At 45.6% G+C, this 21289-nt stretch overlaps 1 protein-coding gene across 1 annotated transcript in view; it reads left to right on the forward strand.

Annotated features, from left to right (window-relative positions):
- The first annotated feature begins 318 nt into the window (after nt 1–318).
- Nucleotides 319–21289, forward strand: part of LOC133369744 (tropomodulin-2-like) — a 49163-nt gene continuing 28192 nt past the window's right edge. The window contains exons 1-3 of the mRNA XM_061595251.1: nt 319–607; nt 12015–12208; nt 15385–15541. Of these exons, the coding sequence (XP_061451235.1) occupies nt 12083–12208; nt 15385–15541 (283 nt within the window). The 5' untranslated portion in view covers nt 319–607; nt 12015–12082. The remainder of the gene's footprint in view (nt 608–12014; nt 12209–15384; nt 15542–21289) is intronic.

Raw genomic sequence — 21289 nt, forward strand, 5'->3', positions numbered from 1 at the left:
TGGTGCCACCAGGGAAGGTCTTTAGGACAGAAGTCTTGAGCTCCACTCTGCGAAACCAACCACTGGACCCCCAAACCCAACCAAGCAGTGGCGGCGGGTAGCTCCATGTCGTTTGGGCAGTGGAATCCACTCCGGGTTTTAGTCTGAACTTTCAAGGAGCTGTCCAAGGTCCTTTCAGTAAGCAACTCTCCCCGGCAGAGAGAGAGAGAGAGAGAGAGGCAGGCAGCACTAGAGGCGGCAGGACACGCCCACACACACTTCTGATGCAGTGAAAGGCACAGGAGCCCTGCGAGGGGAACAAAGGCGCGTCTCCAGCAGACCTTGGCCAGATGGGAATCTGCTGCAGAGTCCGGCGCGCCTCTGTTGCAGCAGCCGGGAACTACGAGTCCCAGAGTGCTCAGCACTGGGATTGAAGCTGCGCAACCGCCTGGCTGGCCGCGAGCGAGACTGCCCTGCCTGTTGACAGCCTCTGGGGGGTTTTGGGGGGGGGAGAGATAGTGGGCTGGATCGTGCGGAGAAAAGCAAGCAGGCAGACAGGCAGGCGGACTGAGCGGCTAATTCGTGCAAACGCCCAGAAGCAGCGGAGACAAGACAGCGGCGCTGCTAGGTAAGCCTGCGATCCGCCTCCCCCCGCCCCCCTTCAGGATGCAGGCTGGCTGCCGGTCCCCTCGCTGCGCTCCCGCTGCGCTGAAGGATGGAGCCGAGACGGAGCATCTCTCCGCCAGCCGTCTGCAGGGAGAGAGCCAGGAGATCGGGCGTGGCGGGTGCATCCTCTCCCCCCCCCCCGGCTGGATCTGCTTAGACAAGAGCGGTCTCCGGTCCTCGCCCCCGGGCTCCGAGCCGTCGTGTGCTCGTGAGAGGAGCCGCGGCCGCCCGGAGCCTCGTTATATCGCAGCGGCCGCTCTTGCTGCTGTGGCGGCTGCTCCTTCCAGCTGGGATGCTCCGTGGAGCCTCGCCTCAGCCTCTGTCGTTGCCAGGCGGGCGTCTGGGGAGGGTGGGCGTAGTGAGCGTTGCTCTTCGTGGGGCCTTCCCGGATCTTTGCAAGAGGAGACTCGCCCGTAAAACTGGCAAATGGCAGTGGGGCACATGCTACTTGATGATGTTGATGATGATTATGATAATGGATCTTTGCAAAATGGACTACCCGGAAAATTGGAAAAGGGAGGTGGTGCGCCTACCACTGCTACTAAATCTTTGCAAAATGGACTTGCCTGGAAAATTGCAAAGGGAGCTGGTGCACCCAGAAATACTAACGATTAATAATAATAGTGATAGAGCTTTCCAGAATGGGACTTGCCTGGAAAATTGCAAAAGGGAGGTGGTGCACTGCACACACTGTTGGTGATGATGATGATTCTCCTCAATGCTGCCCTTACCCTCGACTGGTTTCACCTTGATGTTGCAGTGCTGGTTCCTTGTTTTGTTTTATTTTTGAGGATAGTAATAGGATGGGTATTGCAATCTCATGTTTTAAAAAGTACTTCTGCTACAAGAAATGGACATTGTGAAGCAGTCTATTGGAGGGGTACTCGATCTCTGGATTTCCTACCCTTGGTAGGGGTGGGGCTGGACTAGACATCCTCTAAGACATCCTCCTCCTTGATTCTATGAAATGTGCTGTGTGTGTATGTGTATTTAAGGTATTTAAACTCTTTGCAGGTGATCCTCATTAAGAGGCTTACATAGGAATGTGGAAACCATACACATCTGTTTTAAAATGATATTAAAAATAGTGAAGACAAGTTACGACAGGAAAAACCTTTTTTAAAAAAGAAAACTAGATCTCTTCTCTCATGGCAAGATGGTTCTTGAGTAGTTGGGAGAGTGAGAGGCTGCCTCAGCTGGAACACCAGGAGCTAGATAGCAGGCAGCCCTCCTCTCCTTTAGTGGTCTTTTAAAGGTGCTTTAAAGTTGACAATGAGGACATTGAACTTGTTAAGGGTTATCAATACCTCGGCACAGTCATTAACCAAAAGGGAGACAATAGTCAAGAAATTAGAAGAAGGCTAGTACTGGGGAGGGCAGCTATGAGAGAAATAGTAAAGGTTCTCAGATGCAAAGATGTATCACTGAACACTAAAGTCAGGATCATTCAGACTGGTATTCCCGATCTCTATGTAGGGATGTGAAAGCTGGACAGTGAAAAAAGCGCATAAGAGAAAAATCAACTCATTTGAAATGTGGTGTTGGAGGAGAGCTTTGCATATACTATGGACTGCGAAAAAGACAAATAATTGGGTGTTAGAACAAATTAAACCAGAACTATCACTAGAAGCTAAAATGAAACTGAGGTTATCATACTTTGGACACATCATGAAAAGACATGATTCACTAGAAAAGACCATCATGCTGGGAAAAACAGTAGAAAAAGAGGAAGGCCAAACAAGAGATGGGTTGACTCCATAAAGGAAGCCGCAGACCTGAACTTACAAGATCTGGACAGGGTGGTTTATAACAGATGCTATTGGAGGTCACTGATTCATAGGGTCGCCATAAGTCGTAATCGACTTGAAGGCACATAACAACAACAACATAGGATTCTTCTGGTAGGTTGTAGGGAGGTGCTTCATATTGACTTAGAGCACTGTTCCATCCAGCTCAATATTGGCTTCACGACTGGCAGCAGCTCTCCAGGGTTTCAGACTGTGAAAAATCCCCAGCCCTACCTATAGATGCTGTGGACTGAACCTGGGGCCTTCTGCATGTAATGGTGCTTCCTTGGCTGCTGCAAGAGGCAAGCAGTGCAAGCCAATATGAGTTTACTCAGAAGTAAGTCCCATTGAGCGCAGTGGTGCATACTCCCTAGTAAGCATGCTTAGGACTGCAGCCTAAGACAGATAAATGCTTTTGGAATCGCCTCCCCACCTTCCTGGTCCATGTAGCGGATGAGAAGAAAAGGGGGTGGTTGTGGCATTTAGTTCTGCATAGGTGGGGCATTTTAAAAAAAAGATTTGGAACAATTTAAAGTATTGATTTTTGTGTAACCCTCTTCAGTTTCTTCTTTAAAAAATTTGACAGTTTATTTGCAGATAAATATATCGGTATCAGATATATTGAAAAAAAGAAGGGTGCATCAGTAAATAAATGAATAAACAAATACATAAAATATATCCTTACACAGTGCCCGATAAAATATAGAGATTGCTTCTGCAAATATTTCACAGTACTTATGACTGTGTGTATGGATTTGTATTTCCTTGCACCTCGTTACAATTAATGCATAATTAAAAGGCTTCATTTTCCTACAAAAACAACTGCAGGGTGATCTTTCCTCCCTGACTGTTCCTTCTTTTAATATGCATTAAAAAAAAAAGATAATGTACTTAAAATAGTTGTTCTTTTTAAAAAAAAAAAAAAAAGATGAAAAGGGACCCAGTTGTGAGGTAAACTAGCTTTTCTCCTGAATTGTCTCCTCCAGCGCATCCCCAATAGATGACCCTTGTTTAATCCAGCTGTGGTTGTGTAATAAGCAAAGTTCATCCTGCCAGATGCATATGCCAAAAGAAGCGTATGCCAAAATAATAAGCATAGCTTCATTTAAAAAACACACACACACACAATAAACCATGTCACACCATCAGTTCAGGACAAAGTAAACACTTTTACATCTTTTAAGGGGAAGGGCTGTAGCCCAGTAAAAGAGCATCTTGCATTCAGCAGGCACCAAATTCAATCTCTGGCATCTCCAGGTAGGATTGAGAGGGATTCCTGCCTAAAATCTTGGAGAGCTGCTGCTGGTCAGTGTAGACAATACTGAGCTAAATGGACCAATGGCCCAGCTCGGTACAAGGCAGCTTCATGTGGTCCTGTGTACAACTACCGGTCACCATATCAAGAGGTGCGTTTCCTTTCTCTCTATTGCCCCCACCCTTGGACTTCAAATGTGGCAATCAGTTTGATCCTGAGCATGCTACTCTTGGCTCTGTTGAGCCGTGCTGGGGAATCTCAGCCCTGGTGTGTGTGCGGGTTCAATATGGCCCCCCAAGCTGCTTTATTTGGCCCTTGGGGCTATGCCCAGGCCATGCTGCCTCAGATCACATCCCTCACTGACCCTCCTGAGTCCACCCTCCTTCCGTGATTTTACCTGGGTGCACCATGTCCTTGAACTGGGATAATACATCTTCATTCCCTTTTCACTTTCCTGACTGCAAAAAGTCTGTTTCTTTGTTTTTAAAGTGGATTGGTTGCACCTGAGCATTTTGATTGCACAAACCTAAATTTTCGTAGGTGCTTGAATCGTTCTCACAAAATATTGAGAGTCTGGAGGCGACCCTAGTTAGTTTCACGTGCTCACAAAGCCCTTTAGTGTCACATTAGGCACACACCCAAGCAAGCGCAGAGTATTATTAACATAGGGCTTAATGGAGTGGCGGGGTCACCACCACATCCAGGGCCGCACATGGCAGCTGGATTGCAAGGTGTGGGGAGGGACAGGGAGCTGGCATAGCAACTCTGGAGCTGGCATAGCAATTTGGACTGGATTAGGCCTGATGCCATCAAGTGACAACAGCAGGGCTGGCTCGAGATTCAGCCCTGCCCCTGTAAAGCCCTGTTTCAGCAGACAGAAAAGAGAGCTCTGTGCCACCAGTGAGGCTGGTGTCACTCTGCAGGAGGTGGCCAGCAGGGCTGGGCAGAGGGATACATCCATCCAATCCACGTATACCTAGCCCGGTGGAAAGGTGGTTTGGATTGCACTGTTAAGTCTGGATCTGGCCAATCTTCTCTTATCCTATTGGAGTGAAGAAAGGCCAAGGAAGTGGTCTGTGCTTTCCAGTCTTGAAGAATTGGCAAAGTATGTGAGTGATTGCTGCTAGTAGCTGTGTTCTTTAAAAGGCTTGTCCATTTCAATGGAGCCAATCTGCGTTTCCATGGAATGTATCATCTCTGTATAGGAGGGTGGGGTGGGGAATAAAAAATCTCAGACAGCATCATGGGAAACTTCCTCTGCAGGGTTCCAAAGACATGACTGGAAAATTGTGACCTTAGATAACCATGGGTTTAATTGTTTTTTGGAAACAAAGTCCCCCCCCCCCCGAACAGGAACAGTTAGTCTAAGGAAAATCTGGGGGAGGCATCACATCGCTTGAAAATGTGTCAGTGTGTCTCCAGGTTCCATGTGCAGATAATGTCCTTGTGTGAGAATTTAGATCTTTGGCAGCAACATTTTTTCTTTTTACATTTTTAATTGCCCTGCTTTTCCGTCAAAAATATTATAGGGACATAGGAAGCTGCCTTATACTGAGTCAGACCATTGGTCCATCTAGCTCAGTATTCTCTACTCTGACTGGCAGCAGCTCTCCAGAGTTTCAGGCAGGGGTCTCTCCCAACTCTAACTGGATATTTATTTATTTATCTATTTATTACTGCATTTATATCCCACTTTTCCTCCAAAGAGCTCAAAGTGGCGTAGATGGTTCTCCCTTTCCTAATTTAATCCCCACAACAACCCTGTGAGGTAGGTTAGGCTGAGAGGCAGTGACTGGCCCAAGGTCACCCAGTGCGCTTCATGGCTGAATGGGGATTTGAACCCTGGTCTCCCAGGTCCTAGTCCAACACTCTAACCCAGCCTTTCCCAACCAGTGTGCCTCCAGATGTTGTTGGACCACAACTCCCATCAGCCTCAGCCAGCATTGCCAATGGTCAGGAAAGATGGGAATTGTGGTCCAACAACATCTGGAGGCACACTGGTTGGGAAAGGCTGCTCTAACCACTACACCACCCTGGCTCTCCAATGCCAAGGATTGAACCTGGGACACTTTATCACTGAGCTATGGCCCTTCCCCTATCAGACACATACACTTTTATCCTCACAACAACCCTGTGAGGTAGGTTAGTCTGAGAATGACTGGCCTAAGGTTGCTGAGGGAGTTTCATGGCTGAATGGGGCTTTGATCCTGGGTTGTAAAAACAAAGCAGAAAAATGGCTGGGGAGGAAAAAAAGTGACATTTAAAGAAGTCTTTGAAAGGTGGAAAAAATAGGGGTGGCACCAAGCAAGAGAAAGAGATTCCCCAAGTGCAGGGAGCAGTGAATGAGACAGAAGAGAATCCAGCAACCTGACAAGAGGAAAGACAGCAGAGGCTGGTCCATTAGGGTGAATGGGGCACTGCCCCGCCAACCTCAGCCTGTCTTCAGCCAGCCCCCACCTGCTTTCTTTCTTACAACCAGTCCTGGGGAAGGCACTGCCAGGGGCAGTCTCAGTGTTGCCCCTTGTAGAACTCAGCAGGATGAGACTGGGGACAGAATGAGTTGGCTCTGCCCGCTATTGGCTCTGGCTCCACCTACTGTTTAGGCTCCCTGCCTTCCGTCCTTCCAGTCCCAGTAGGCTTGAGCTACCACGGAAGGAAGGCAAGCAATGCAAGCAGAGAAGCAATAGGAAGCCAGCAAGTGAAGATGCTGCCCTGGCCTCTTTGAAGTGCTCTACCGAAGGGCAGGATCAAAGGGAGGAGAAAGCACTTTAGCTGGAATGCTGGGCTTTTAAAGGCACAAGAGAAGCCTCCCCCCCTCCTTTCTCCCTCAGATAATGATCAAACCCTTTGCAGCTTCTACAGCAGAAGCAGCAGGTTCTGGTGAAATGGCTTGTGGAACATCTGATTGCTCACATTGCTTTCCCTGTAATTTGGGGATCAGGGCAGGTGATGTGTGGTCTGAATGGCTAGCTTCCTGGTATCAGTGTCCCATTCCTGGGAATAATCATTATAATTACTTATTTGCATGCTGCCTTTTTGCGGCAAGTCACTCTCATGGCGGCGCACAATTTCAAAAAAGTTTACATAAGTCACTAACACCTACAAGCTCGTTCCAGTGATATATTCTTTCTGGTCTGAAAGTTGAAATCCTTGATATTTGCAGATGTTCACACACTTGAATTCTATTTCTGTAGTATGGGGGTTAACGGGGGGACAACGAAAGTGGATTTTGCGAGCCCTTATGGTAGCTATGGCTGCAGTCCTAAACATATCTACTCACTGAATTCAGCAGAGCCTAGTCCCAAATACCTGGGGTTAGGATTGCCGCCTAAGAGACTTATACTTTGAGCCTGGAAGTATAAATGCCCCTCGTCTATTATGCAGGGAACTGAGGACCTCACTGCCCTGGCTACATTTGAACATATTTTATATAGACGTCAATTTCGTGTGGAAGCTGGAAGGGTTCTATTCAGGGGCGTCACTAGGAGGGTGCGGCAGGTGCAGGCCGCACCAGGTGACACCACCAGACGGGGGTGACACCAAGAGCGCCCCCGGCACCGCCTAGGCACCGACGAGAGCCTTCACGTGGCGCGCCGGCTGTCTTCCTGTTAGGAGGTGGAAGCGGTGGCAGGCAATGAGGTGGTGGTGTGCTCCCGGGCCTTGTTCTTTGGCCGCGCGCACGCAGCCACACACTCACTTGGAGTCAGAGAGAAGGCGCTGCGGGCCGCACCAGGTGACACCAACCCTAGTGACGCCACTGGTTCTATTACCTTACACACTTAACTCAAGATGCATGTACTGATGGGTTTTGTATCCATAATGTAAACTGATGGTGGTTTATTGTTGTTATTAGTGGTTTGTTGTTGTTATATGCCTTCAAGTCGATTACGACTTATGGCGACCCTATGAATCTTGTTTGGATATATTCAGAGGGTTTTCGTGGTAAGAGGTATTCAGAGGTATTATTAGTAGTATTCATATATTCTTTCTTTATTTTTTTATTTTTGCACCTTTAATAATTTCATTTCATTATTTTTTCTTTGTTTTCTCCCCTTTCCTTTCATTGGTCAATTTGCAAATAAAAAAATTAATTAAAAAAACCCTCATAGCTACAAACAGAAGTGACTTGCTGAGTGGGGCTGAGCCACTACTCTAGCTTCCTAGCAGGTGGGGCGCTGTTGCTTACCAGAAGGGAGAGGGAAAGGTTGGGGGGAGGTCAGTAAGGTGCAAATAGGAACGTAGGAAGATGCCTTATATCGAGTCAGACCATTGGTCCATCTAGCTCAATGTCGTCCACACTGACTGGCAGCGGTTCTCTGGGGTTTCAGACGGGGAATCTTTCCCAGCCTTACCTGGAGGTGTTAGAGATTGAACCTGGGACCTTCTGCACATAAGGCAGGTGCTCTACCTCTGAGCTACGACCCTTCCCCAAATGCACAGGTGGAGCTAATCTGGTGTGCCTGCCAGTGCATTTGCAATGCACCAACCCCTCTCTGCTACCTCGCCTCTCTTCCTCCTTGTAAGCAATAGCGACCCACCTGCTGGGAATCTAGCATAGCAGCCCTGCCCTACTTGTCAAGCTGCTTCTGGTGGCAAGCCATAAATAGTTGTAACCAATAAGCTAATGAAAACTTATCATGTTAAATAAATATACAACAAAATGAAACAATCCACTGATAATTCATAATACGTAGTTAAGAAAAAAAGAAGAGCCTGCTGGACCTGGCTAATGGCCCATCTAGTCCAGCATTCTGCTCTCACAATGGCCAGCCAGATGCCTGTGTGAAGCCCACAAGCAGGACCTGAGTGCAAGAGCACTCTCCCTCCCTGCGATTTCCACCAACTGGTATTCAGAGGTGTAATGCTGTTGACAGTGGAGGTAGAACACAGACATCATGGCTACTGGGCATTGATAGCCTTATCCCCCATGAATAACAATAAAAATACACGAGCGTAATCCAGATAACTGCCAAAAAAAAATGCCTCTCCAAAACAAAATCTTGACCCCAGCAGCAACCTGTCAGCTCTTCACTGAGACAGCAGTGTCAGTGGGGGTGCAGGCAGGGCTGGAGATTCCTTGGTAATTGCCAGGCCGTAAGTTTTCAGCCGGCAGCTTGGCTATAAATCTGCCAGGCTAGCAAGGAGGAAGCAAGATAAGGGCAGAGGCCATTCAAAGCTTACGTGCCAAGCCAGAAATCCAGAAGAGACATCAGTGAAGGTCCGGGTCTAGTTTGCTGAGAGATCAGTCCAAGTCAAGGTTCAGGGGATAGGAAGACACACAGTGGTCACACCTGATGTTGTAGTCAGCAACAAGCTGAAACCAAGGTTTGACTTTTAAGGAGCAGGTTTGTCAGCAGGTGTGAGCCATCAGTGTTTTGGCCTTAAGTGGACAGGCCTGCCCCTCTTCTGCCTGACCTTCTGTTGTCTACGTTCTGCAGGTGAGGGGGGAGTATCCTGTTCACTGTGTGCGTCTGGCTGAAGGGCTTCAGCTGTGTCTGGGGTGCTCTGCAGCTGAGGGGGAGAAGGAGCTGGGTTCTCAGGAGTTTCCTCCATTTCTCCTTCTGGGTCTGCTGCTGTTACTCCCGAGTCATCCTCATCTGATGAGTCCTCTGACGGGACCATGACACTACCCCTCAACAATTCCCCACCCTGATGGGTCTCTAGGGATCCTCAGCAGCAGCAGAAACAGCCTTCGTAGCTGGAGTCATTCAAGGCCAGTTGGAAACAGGCCAGATGAAGCAAGGAGTAGGACTTGTAGCACGATGTCTCAGGAGGAAAAGGTACTTGTCTTCCAAGGGAATCATCCCACACAGGAAACACTGCTGTTACACAATCACCCTTCGTTTCACTTGGTTAGATTAGTGCCACAGGAGCTGTTCCCACTGTAAGATCAAGCCCATCAAATGCTCTTGTTGTACAGTTCACGTTGGAGGTCTCCCACACATCAAAGTGAAAGGATGCCCCTCCCATCTCCCACTTTTCTTCCCCCAATGCTAAACACTTTCCTTTTTCTCAGGATCAAAATGTGAGCCTGATGTGCATAAATAGCTGCATAGTTACATGGGCATCTTTGTCGAACAAACATAAAAGCTTTGATTGATTAGATACATTAGAGAAAGACCAGAATCAGTCCGACTGATACCTTTTGAATTGGGACGGAACTGAATTTTCATGGGTAAATGGTGTTTTAGTAGGAAAAGGGGAGTCCTCCCCAAATTTTTCACCAAAAGCCCCTCTGCATCACATAGTCAATGTGACAACATGATCAGGGCTGAGTCCAAGATGGAGAGAGCCCTTGGCAAATGCTCTCTGGTGGGCCCTTTTTCACCTTGTGGCTCCCCTTGGAGGACTCATTTAGTGGTAATCGGCAGCAGTTCTGTCTCGAGCACCAGATGGGTCTTAGGCAGGGATGGGCGAATCTGTCCATTTTGGTTTCACCTTTTTCCAATTTTAAGTTCAGTTCTCTACATTTCTACATCAGTTTGAATGTTTTTTTTAAAGACATGAAAATTCATCAGCTTTTTAATGCAAATTTCTCCCAATATACACATTTTTGTATGCAATTTTGGTCAAATATTCACTTCTTTGCAATACAATTTTCTCTGCAATAATGCATTTGTGTATGTTATACTCATAATTATACGCATTTCTATGGACACATTAACCCACTTTAGCCCAAGTTTATACTACCTTCATAGAACAGGTCGTTCATATACCCCAATCCAAGCTTGTTTGGGGTGATAGAGTCATGACCTTAATCTGTGTGAAACCCCAACAATTAGACACTCATATTAATTGATTCTGAGACTGAATGATATGAATAATCAGATTAATTGAAGAAAAACACATGCATTTTTTTTAGTAAGTTATCAAATTCAGAGGACCATCATAGCCTGCCTATTTCCTTCATGGGAAGGACTCCCTTTCCAAAATACTGTCTGCCATTCTGAACTCATTTATTAGGAAGCAAGTCCAACTGAATTCAATAGGACCTTTCTCTATACGCATCCTTAGGATTGCACTAGCAGTTTTGTGTAATTGTTATGACAAACAATTCAACGTTCGCCCCTTTCTGCATTTTTTAGTTTGGCAGGACAGAGCAGCAAGTCCTTAGTCAGCGATAATAACACAATGTTTAGGCTGAATTGATATGGTAGCCTTGCTGTTTAGGGTGGGGAGTAGGGTTGCACATTTTTGCACAAGCCCCTGGAGCTGTCTTTTAACAAAAGTCTGATCTGCAGCAATTAGCTTCTGTGCGGATAGGTGTCATTACATATTTTGGTAACTAGGTGGCTCTGGAGTCAGTGGGCGGGAATTATATGTGGGTGGAGTCAGGAGTTTCCAGTGTCTGTTCTGTTTTTGTTTAAGAGAGAGTTTGGGTGCCTCCAGATTGTCACTATTTTGCAGGACGAATTTGAGCACATTCCAGAAATAGAGGCTTGCACAATGAAAGTGGATTAAAGCACTTTGTCCCTCTAGCACAACAAATCTTAGAACACACGCGCACGCACACACTTTTGTGGTTAGGAAAGTGATAGGGAAATGCACTGAAAAGTGTGGAATGAATGAATGATTAACAGGGAGACATATAGACACCCCCAAGGAAATCAGGATGAATGCTCATTCTCTTATCGCTTCCCTGCAAACAAATCAGAAGGGATGCTCAACAAAAGACTGGACATGGTTGAATCTGTGTAAGCTTTATACAAGCAAATCAGGATAGATGCTCAGTAAACAAGTAGTCCGGAGGGACCAATAAAGTCTGTGTGTAGCTTCCTGACTAGTGTGCCCTTTAAGCCATCTAAGAGAGCTTCGTGCCATGGAAAGTTTGCCTCTGATTTCTACAGACCAAACTTCGGTTAAAGACACAGGAGGGCAGGAGACTAGGTTAGGGCTTGCAGGCCACATGGCTCGTACAGCCCTGTTTTCCAGCACTTCACCACCTTTGTCTGCCTCCCGAGTATCTGCTGCCTGTGGCACGTGTGAAGTGCTTTGAACACTTGCAAGGATTTACAAATGTTAACAATATCTCTGTATTCCTTCATGCATTCATTGTCCCATCTTTTTTTCTGTCATGGAACCCAACGCGGTTTCCATGTGATGTGTTTCTCAAGTGGTCACTCATCCCAAGTACTGACCTGACTCAGATTTGCTTAGCTTTTGCAATGTGGTGACTTCACGTGCCTTCAGATCATATCCTGGGAGACATATATATATTGGCATATATATATATATCCCAATGCCAACTGCTTTTCTTTTTGCAACTTTCTGCAATTCTATTTCTGCAGCTGGAGCAAACCAATAACAGAGAACTCTTCTCTTTGCAGGGATTTGGAAGACTGACACTTGAATGGTTGACAGGTAAACTTCAAAGGGCCCAGTTTTAGGAAGAGCCATGTCAGTGCCATTCCGGAAAGAGTTGGAGAAATACAAGAATATCAATGAAGATGAAATTCTCAGCAAACTCTCTGAGGATGAATTAAAGCAGCTGGAGAATGTTCTTGATGACCTAGACCCAGAGGTGTGTACTAAATGTGACATTAATGTTTAAAACACCTAGATGACTCAGGGGCCCCAAATAACTGAAAGACGCCTCCTTCCCTACAGACCCTCTTGGGTGTTGAGATCAGCAGAAGGGACCCTTTTAATATTTCTACTGCCCGCAGTCGTTTGGAGGGAGAGGGTGTTCTCTGTGGAAGCCCCTAAGGCATGGAATTCCCGCCCCACAGGGGTGAATCTGGTTTCCTCCTTATGTAGTTTTCATCAGATGCTGAAGACACTCCTATTCATCCTGGCTTTTGACTCTTGATATATATATATATATATATATATATATATATTAGGATACACACAGTTCTTCTGTTTGTAAATGTATTTATTCTTTATATACTGCTTAATTACAATTGTCTCTAATTGGCGTGTGCATCCAGCACAACAAATACAATACAATGAGAAATGACCTATTTATTTTAAATTGTTTAAATTGTTTTAACTGATTTTAATATTGTATTTTTATATTGTTGTAACCCACTGTGTGGGGATTCGAACCCTGGTCTGCCAGGTTGTGGTCCAACACTTTTTACTACTACACCACACTGGCTCTACAATTTATAAAATTATTTCTATACTGCCTGCATTGGAAGATATTGTGCAAGATTGTTGAATGGATTAGGAGGTGCAGGTGACGTTCCCAAATTACCTCTCAAATGCCATGTGTAGGGTCCATGTGGGATCTTGTATAAGGGATAATACTGAAGTCCATCCACTTGGCATAGAAGATGATGATGATTATTATTATTATTACTACATTTATTTATACCCCGCCTTTTGGCCAAAGGCCCTCAAGGCGGCTTACAAAGAAAAATAAACACAAGTATAAAAACACATCGATAAAAGCAATACAATTTACAAAAATTGAACTAAATAACAGATAACATTATTAAGAAAAACAAATGTCCAAGAAAATTTTTGAACAAGTGAATTTAAAATGGATCACTCTCTGTCTTTGCCAGCACACAATATTCCATGCTTAGAGTCTCTCTCAGAAGATGGAGTTAATCTGTTGAGTAGGCAGCGTAGAGGAAGCGGATTATCTGGATCCATTTCAGTCGGGTTTCAGGCCTGGACATAGGACTGAAACAGCCTTGGTCGCCTTGGTGGATGATATAAGGAGGGCGTTGGATAGGGAAGAGTGCACCTTCCTCGTTCTCCTAGACCTCTCAGCGGCTTTTGATACCATTGATCGCGGTATCCTTCTGGATCACCTGGAGGGGTTGGGCACAGGGGGCACTGTATTGCAGTGGTTCCATTCCTTCCTCTCTGATAGGCACCAAAGAGTAGCATTGGGGGATGAGGTTTCGGACCCTTGGCCTCTCACCTGTGGGGTGCCACAGGGCTCTATCCTCTCCCCGATGCTATTTAACATCTATATAAAGCTGCTGGGGACTATCATCAGGAGATTTGGGCTGCAGTGTCACCAATATGCGGATGACACGCAGCTCTATCTCTCATTTAAATCTTCACCGAGGTTGGCTGTAGAAACCCTCTCCAAGTGCCTGGAGTCGGTGAGTGCCTGGATGGGAAGGAATAAACTGAAACTGAACCCTGACAAAACCGAGGTACTGTTCATGGGAGACAAGGGAAGGTTAGGGGATTTGGACCTGGTGCTCAATGGGGTACAATTGCCCCTGAGAGACCAGGTCCGCAGCCTCGGGGTCATTCTTGACTCCCAACTGTCCATGGAAGCTCAGGTCTCGGCTGTGAGCCAGGCAGCGCTGTATCAACTCCATCTGATACGGAGGCTACGCCCCTACCTTCCCAATCATCTGCTCCCATTGGTGGTACATGCCCTGGTCTCCTCTCACCTAGACTACTGTAATGCGTTCTACGTGGGGCTACCCTTGAAAATGGTCCGGAAGCTGCAACTGGTACAGAACGCGGTAGCGCGCCTGATTAAAGGCAGCCGCCGGCGAGATCATATCACTCCAGTGCTAAAAGAGTTGCACTGGTTACCAGTTGCTTACCGGGCCCAATTCAAGGTGTTGGTTTTGACCTTTAAATCCCTATACGGTTTTGGCCCAGTCTATCTAAAGGCGCGCCTCCAACATCATCAGCTATGCCACCCAACAAGATCAGCCTCAAAAGACCTTCTCTCCATCCCATCAGTCAAAACAGCCAAACTGGTGAGGACTAGAGAGAGGGCTTTTTCAGTTGTGGCTCCCACCCTCTGGAACTCCCTCCCAAATGATCTCCGCCATGCCCCTTCCATGATGAGTTTCCGCCAGGCCTTGAAGACCTGGCTGTTCAGGCAGGCTTTTGGGGTTGGCTAGATTTTATTTTCATTGTTTTTAGATTTTTAATGTCTAGGTATTGTATGCCTATTTTGTACGTCGCCCAGAGTGGCTGGACAGCCAGCCAGATGGGCGACTAATAAATTCAATAAATAAATAAATAAATAATAATAATAATAGTATTCGTCATCTCATTGATAAGAGGCAAGAGAAAGCTATGCACTTTCACAGCAGGTCAGCATAGCATCCCTATTAGATCATGATCCATGACCAAATTCTACTATAAAGAAGGGGCCATAAGACTATATTAAGATGCTTTCTCAGACAGGGAGAGAGGGAGGACACTGCCACATAAAATATCAGGGGGGTGTACAATGTTAAAATATAAAACCCCATTTAAAAATAAAAGTATAGATAATCATTAAGGCGACTGGCTAATTAAAATTAAAGAGCTGAAAGGGTGTCGGCATAAAGAAGTCTGCAAGAGACTCCTGAAAGTCAAAAGTGAGGGTGCCTGCTGAATCTCTGCTGGAAGAGTGTTCCACAGCATGGGACCAGCGACACTAAATGCCTGGCTTACAGTTGCGGCCAGCTGGACTAACTGCACTTCTCTGGATGATCTCACTAATCAAACTGGGATATAAGGGCTTCAGCTTATAACAACTACTATTTAAGAATTTGTGCTTGAGCTTGCTTTTGCCCCCTCTCGCCTCTCCATCGCTTTTTCCTTTTGTGTTGTGTCTTTTAGATTGTAAGCCTGCATGCAAGGACTTTGTTTTAACTGATTGTGTGGAGGCTGCTCTAGGTGCATTTCCAGCTGAAGAGAAGGTTAAAAATACTCTAAATAAATAAAATAGTTTATGCCCTGCTGAATAATCACTTCTGTCTCTCATGTCTACTTTGGCAGAATGCGCTTCTGCCGGCAGGCTTCCGACAGAAAGATCAGACCAGTAAACCTGCCACAGGACCTTTCGACAGAGAACGTCTGTTGTCTTACTTGGAGAAACAAGCCCTGGAGCACAAAGACAGAGAAGACTGTGTACCCTTTACCAGAGAAAAGAAAGGTAACCATTCATCTTCCTGGATTGCCAAAATGACAGGACATATGTACAGAGCCATTTATGCTGACTGTGTGGCCTGTTGCTGAAAATCAACCTAGCAAAGAAAAAGCAACACCAAATGACAGGGTTTTAGTATACCATTTGTGTAAACACACCCAGGTAAATTGCTAGGTTGATCTGTGGTCTACCCTGTAGATCAGAAGCTGTCTTGTCCTTTATCCACAGCTGGACAACACTTTTATTAGGACCAATCACAATGGCACAAAATATCGGGGAAGCTTCTGAGTTCTGCAGAGCTCTTTTTCAGGGTGGCTGTTACATTAAACGGGGAATAGGGGGAAGTGTGGGAGGGAAACACTCCAAAAAGAATAAAAAAATTGGCTTGATGTTGTGTAGCCATAAGGTCTGCATCTAGGCCAGAGCTGGGGAACTTGTGGCCCTCCAGGTGTGGTTAGACACTAAGTGCCATTAGCCCCAGCCAGCGTGGCCAGCATGGGATGATGGGAATGGTAGTCCAGGTAATATTTGAAAGGCCACAGGTGCCATCTTTGGCCTAGATTAAGTCTCAAGATGGAGCGAGGAGGAGATTGAAGATTTACAATGCAATCCTAGACACGTCTGCTCAGAAGTAATTCCCTCTGAGTCCCATGAGGATTATTCACAGATAGGAATGGGTGAGTCTGTCAATTTCAGTTTGTTTCTCATTTTTCTGATCTTCAAGTGCAACTCTCCACACTTCCATATCAGTCTGCGGTTTAAAAAAAAGTCCTCCAGAAAGTCTATCAACATTGAGGTGTAAATTTCTCCTAATGTATACAGTTTTGTAAGCAGTATTCTCTAATATAATGCACTTTTGTGTGTAGTTTTCACAACTATTTTTTAAATGCACACTTTATCTTAGTATATGCATTTTTGTACCAATGCTGGAGAACAGCATTGCAAAATTTGGGGAAATGCAAATTTCGAAGGACACCTGAGTTTTCCGATTTGCATATTGGTTTGAGAAGTGCAAATTACAAATGTTTGCCTTTAAATGTGAGCTGAACTGACCTCCCCCATCTCTGCTTCCAGGTAAATGAACATAGGATTGCCACCTCAGTTGGATTAGTCTCTGCAAGCTGTTCTATGCAGATTTCAGGTTATAACTAGGATTCTGGGACAAAGAAGAGATGGCTGACTCCTATTTTTAAAAATAGGAAAACTGGGTCCCGTAGGTACCCTGATGAGTTGAGCCACTAGGAAATACACCCATTCCTTGTCTGATAGGCTGGAGAGGTATGAAAATATTTTCCAGCCAAGTTTGTCGCCTAAGAGAACGCCCTCACCTCTGAAATGACACAAATCGCTTAAGCGTCAACCCATTTTGCCCAATTTCAGGGTTTGCCTGAAATGCTCCTCAAATCAGATGAATCCCCAAATGAAAACAAAATGGAAATGGACTGCCTTCAAGTCGATTCAGACTTATGGCGACCCTACGAATAGGGTCTTCATGGTAAGCAGTATTCAGAGGGGGTTTACCATTGCCTTCCTTGGAGGCTGAGAGGCAGTGACTGGCCTAAGGTCACACAGTGAGCTTCATGGCTGTGCGGAGATTCAAACCCTGGTCTCCCAGGTCATAGTCCAACACCTTAACCACTACGCCACACTGGCTCTCATCCCCAAATGAAGCAAGACCTATATATATCTCCAACAAGCAGTATGCGCCAGATAATCCACAAGCTTGGTGACTTGTGCATCTCCGTGCAGAATTTGCCTCCTTCCAAGTTCCTGCCTCCATGGTCGGAGCCAGTATGCTTCTGAATACAACTTGCTGGCAAGCACAGGATGTGCTCTTGCGCTCAAGTCCTGCTTGTTGGCTTGCCAGAGGCATTTGGCTGGTAACTGTGAGAACAGGATGCTGGATGAGATGGGCTGCTGGCCTAATCCAGCCGGGCTCTTCTTAGTTCTTTAAGTTCTTAACCAGGATGTTATTGTTGGTCAAACTAGAGAAGCTTGTTTTTAAGCTTCCTTACAGACATTTTAGGTCTCGTCTTGTTCCTTCTTCTTCCCTGCGAGCTGTTGTGTCCAAGGACAGGCCCTCTGAAACTGGACTCCCGTGAACACTCTCTTGCTGCAATAACCGTTTGCCATACAAATGAGCCCTGTGGGAGGCCTCTGGGCTCTTACACAAGATGCGTCTTGTAATTCAAAGCTGGCAAAACAACCTAATGGTTGCGTAAGGGTTAGGCATGAGCCTGGCTGGCAGAACGTGCGGGCCACGTGGTGCTTCTGACCACAGTCTTTATTTTGGCAGAGCCTGCTGTATAAATGACAGTGGGCTGATTATTTGGACAGGTTTGACAGCCCGATTCTCACTGGAACTAAGCTGTTTGAGGATACGTTGCCATTTACACTCATCGAAAAGAAAATGAGAGAGGCTTTCTAGGAAAAGGGTGTTAGTGGTCAGAGCTGGCAAAGACCAACCAGGTCGACCAGCAGTGGGGAACTTTTTCAGTGTGAGAGCCTTATTCCATTCTGGCCAATCTTCCGGGGGCCACATGCCAGTGGTGCTTGGGGCCAGAGGCAAAAATGCGCAGAGCAACACATGTAGATTTTACCTCTGTTAGTGTTAGGTATGCTGGAGGATACCAACAAAAACGGAAATCACAATTGGCATGTTTGTTTATTATCGGCAATGGAAATCAGTCAAGCAAATACAATTAGTTCATATTGTTGTGTCTTTTACTGAGTCCACAGATGATATGCAATTAATTAATTTTTTAAAGCATTGTTTTGATGTTTCCTTTACAGTGAAATGAATGTAGGCTATGTAAGTATGCTTGTCCCCTGAAGGAGATCAGCAGCATTCGATGGGGCATTAGGGAGACTTTTTTTGGCATGGATTTTTTTCAAAAGTTTTTTGGGGAGACAGGCTTATTATCCGTGTCAGGACAGAGGGGTTTCTCCCCCCCTTCTTAAACAGTTAAATTTCTTTAATTGTTTGTCAGCAACAGCTTAAAAATAAAAAATGGGGCTTCATCTCTAATGGTAAGTCTGCCCCCCCCCATAGGTCTATTGAAACATCTCAAATCGCTCCCAGCTTTGAGTCATCCCCCCCACTGCCAGACTGAAGTGAAAAAAAGTTCTGCCTTGGGTCCTGGTCTAGGGCAAAGTAGGAAAGGTGTTAAAGAGTGTTCTTTCAAATCACACATAGTGCCACAGTCTGATCTTGCACAGATGGCGTGTGTGAGTCTGTTACTGGTGTTCTTTGGAGCCTTTAGGGGGGGAAATCCATCCCATGTAAAACAAACAATCCACTCTGGAACTGAGCAGATCAGGAGGACAGGAAGAAACCACACAACCAGAGGTGAGATGTTAAAATCCAATCATTCTCACGTTTCTGAGAAAAGCCTTGTAGTTAGCCATGTCTCTCTCTAGCTTAGCAACTTTTCCTGTTGTTTCAAACGGATTGCTTCGCTAGGGAGTACTTGCACTCTCCAGTATCGAGCAGCTGGTTAAAAAATGAACGTCCAGCTGCTTGGGTGTATACATGGGGGTTCTTTACATACTGTATGTTAAAGCCAGCCGTATGGTCTTGATTATGCTGGGGAAAAGGGTGTGTGTGAGAGAGAATTCCAATGCTTAATAGGAAGACGGCGGAATTTGATCTCTTTTTTTTTTTTAGTGGCTGCTCACACTTTAGGGAGGACTAATTTACACTTATTGGTCGCTTAGAGATGACCTGTTTATTGAACATTCATCCTGATTCATGTGATTTGTGGGAAGGTTAGATGATGCCAGATTCATCACATTCTGTGTTGTTTGTGGCTGCATCTGAACCAAACATTAAAACACTGTTATGCCATCTTGAAGAGTCATGGCTGTCCCCCATCCAGAGGATCCTGGGAACTGTAGTTTGTTAAGGTTGCTGGGAATTGTAGCTCTGTGTGGGATAAGCTTTATTTCCCAGGATTCTTTGGGGGAAGGCATGTGCTTGAAATGTACGATGTGGATATGAATGACTTCAGTGTTGCCCTTAGTGTTCGATAGAACTCAGCAGGGAGGAGGATGGGCACAAAACTAGAATTAATTGGTTCTGCCTGTCATTCACTATGGCTCAACCTACTGTTGGTCTCCCTGTGTTCCGCCCTACCAGTGGAGGCTGGTTGCTCATTAGGACTGCTAGGCAGGGAGGCCAGCAATAGCTGCAGCCAGAGCAAATGGCTAACAGAGCTAGAGCCAATGATAAGAGGAGCCAACTCATCCTCTTCCTTTTTGAGTTCTACAGAGGCAACACTGGGACTCAGGAGGAGGATGCTGACACCCAGTGTCATCCCCTAGACTGGTTGTAAGTAAAAAGGTAGGAAGCAGGAGAGAGCTGGCTGAAGGCAGACTGAGGTTGGTGGAGCAGTGCCCCACTTGCCCTAATGGACAAACCTCCACTGAAGAGTAAGAATACAAAATTAATGCAAAAATTGATGAAAAGATGGAAACCCCCAGCAGAAGGATTTTGAAAAAAGAGATGAGACCCACTAAATACGTAGGTCCATACTTGGACAAGGGCAGGGGAGAGGTTATGATGGGCATGGTTAGGGGAAATGTGCTAGAGCTGGTGGATTCCTTTGGGAGTTGTCACAGTATTGCCAGCATCTGGAAACTATGAAATCTCCCTAAAAATAATAAAAGCAACTAAATATTGTGAGGTGAAATTAATCAACGTTGTGCTTTCTTTGTCTCTTGTTTCTCAAAACCAGCGAGCTGCCTTACCATGAGCAGCAAAGTTAGGAGGCAGCGACATCTGTCTCATCCTGAGTTTGTCGCAATCAGCACTGTTTCCTTTCCACTACAAGCTGGATTCCGCTGAAACTTACATTCTTCATCTCGATGTCCACTATGGCTGGAACTTATGTAATTTCAGGGGTGGTTGTGTTATTTCAGCTTGTGGTCCTCTAGATGTTGGTGGATTCCAGCTCCTGTTAGCTCCAGCCAGTATGGTCAGTGCTCACAGCGATGCTGGGAGTTATAGCCCAACAACGTTGCCAAGGCCACAGGTGTTATTCACTTTGTAAAATGGCCCTGCCACTAGGGATGGCATCCATTGGCCACTGCTTCTTTGAAAGCATCCCGTCAACCTAACAGGCTGCAGTGATTCCAGTTTGTTCTTTGTCTGCTAGTCGCTGCTTTTACCAATCCAGTGTTTTTCCCTCCCCCTCCCAAAATTGATAGCAATATCAGTATTTTGAAAGGAAAGATTTATAAATGAAAGGAAATATCTATAAAAGTATTGTTCTTAATATCGCTATTTTAAAGGCAGATTTTCTTTTAAATCCACTTTTGAAAATAACTGTGGAAATTGGCTACATAAAAATCCGATCTGCAATGATAGTGAATAAACGAATTAATGGAAAATTCAGTACCAAATCCAAATTGGATGGAATTCTAGCACATCTCTACCTACATACCTACACCTTGTGCTTCAACAGCACAAGGCCAATGTCAGAGGCACTTAACATGACAAAACAGCATCTCCAAGAGTAGTGCCTGAAATCTCTAGCAATGCTCAGAGCATTGCACCTTCCATGTTAAAAGCTGCCAAAACGTTTAAGATGGCACTTGAGACTGGGCCAAATCCATCTGCATCTGAAGATCATTGCAACCCCAGAACAATGGGATCAATTAAATGGAAGTGTGTTCGTTTATGGGCTCAGGAACAAGAAGAAATGCTTAGCTCAATATCTGCTGTAGGAGTTGCAGAAAGGTACAGATGGGGAT

This window comes from Rhineura floridana, chromosome 14 (genome assembly GCF_030035675.1).
Source record: "Rhineura floridana isolate rRhiFlo1 chromosome 14, rRhiFlo1.hap2, whole genome shotgun sequence".
Taxonomy (NCBI): Eukaryota; Metazoa; Chordata; class Lepidosauria; order Squamata; family Rhineuridae; genus Rhineura; species Rhineura floridana.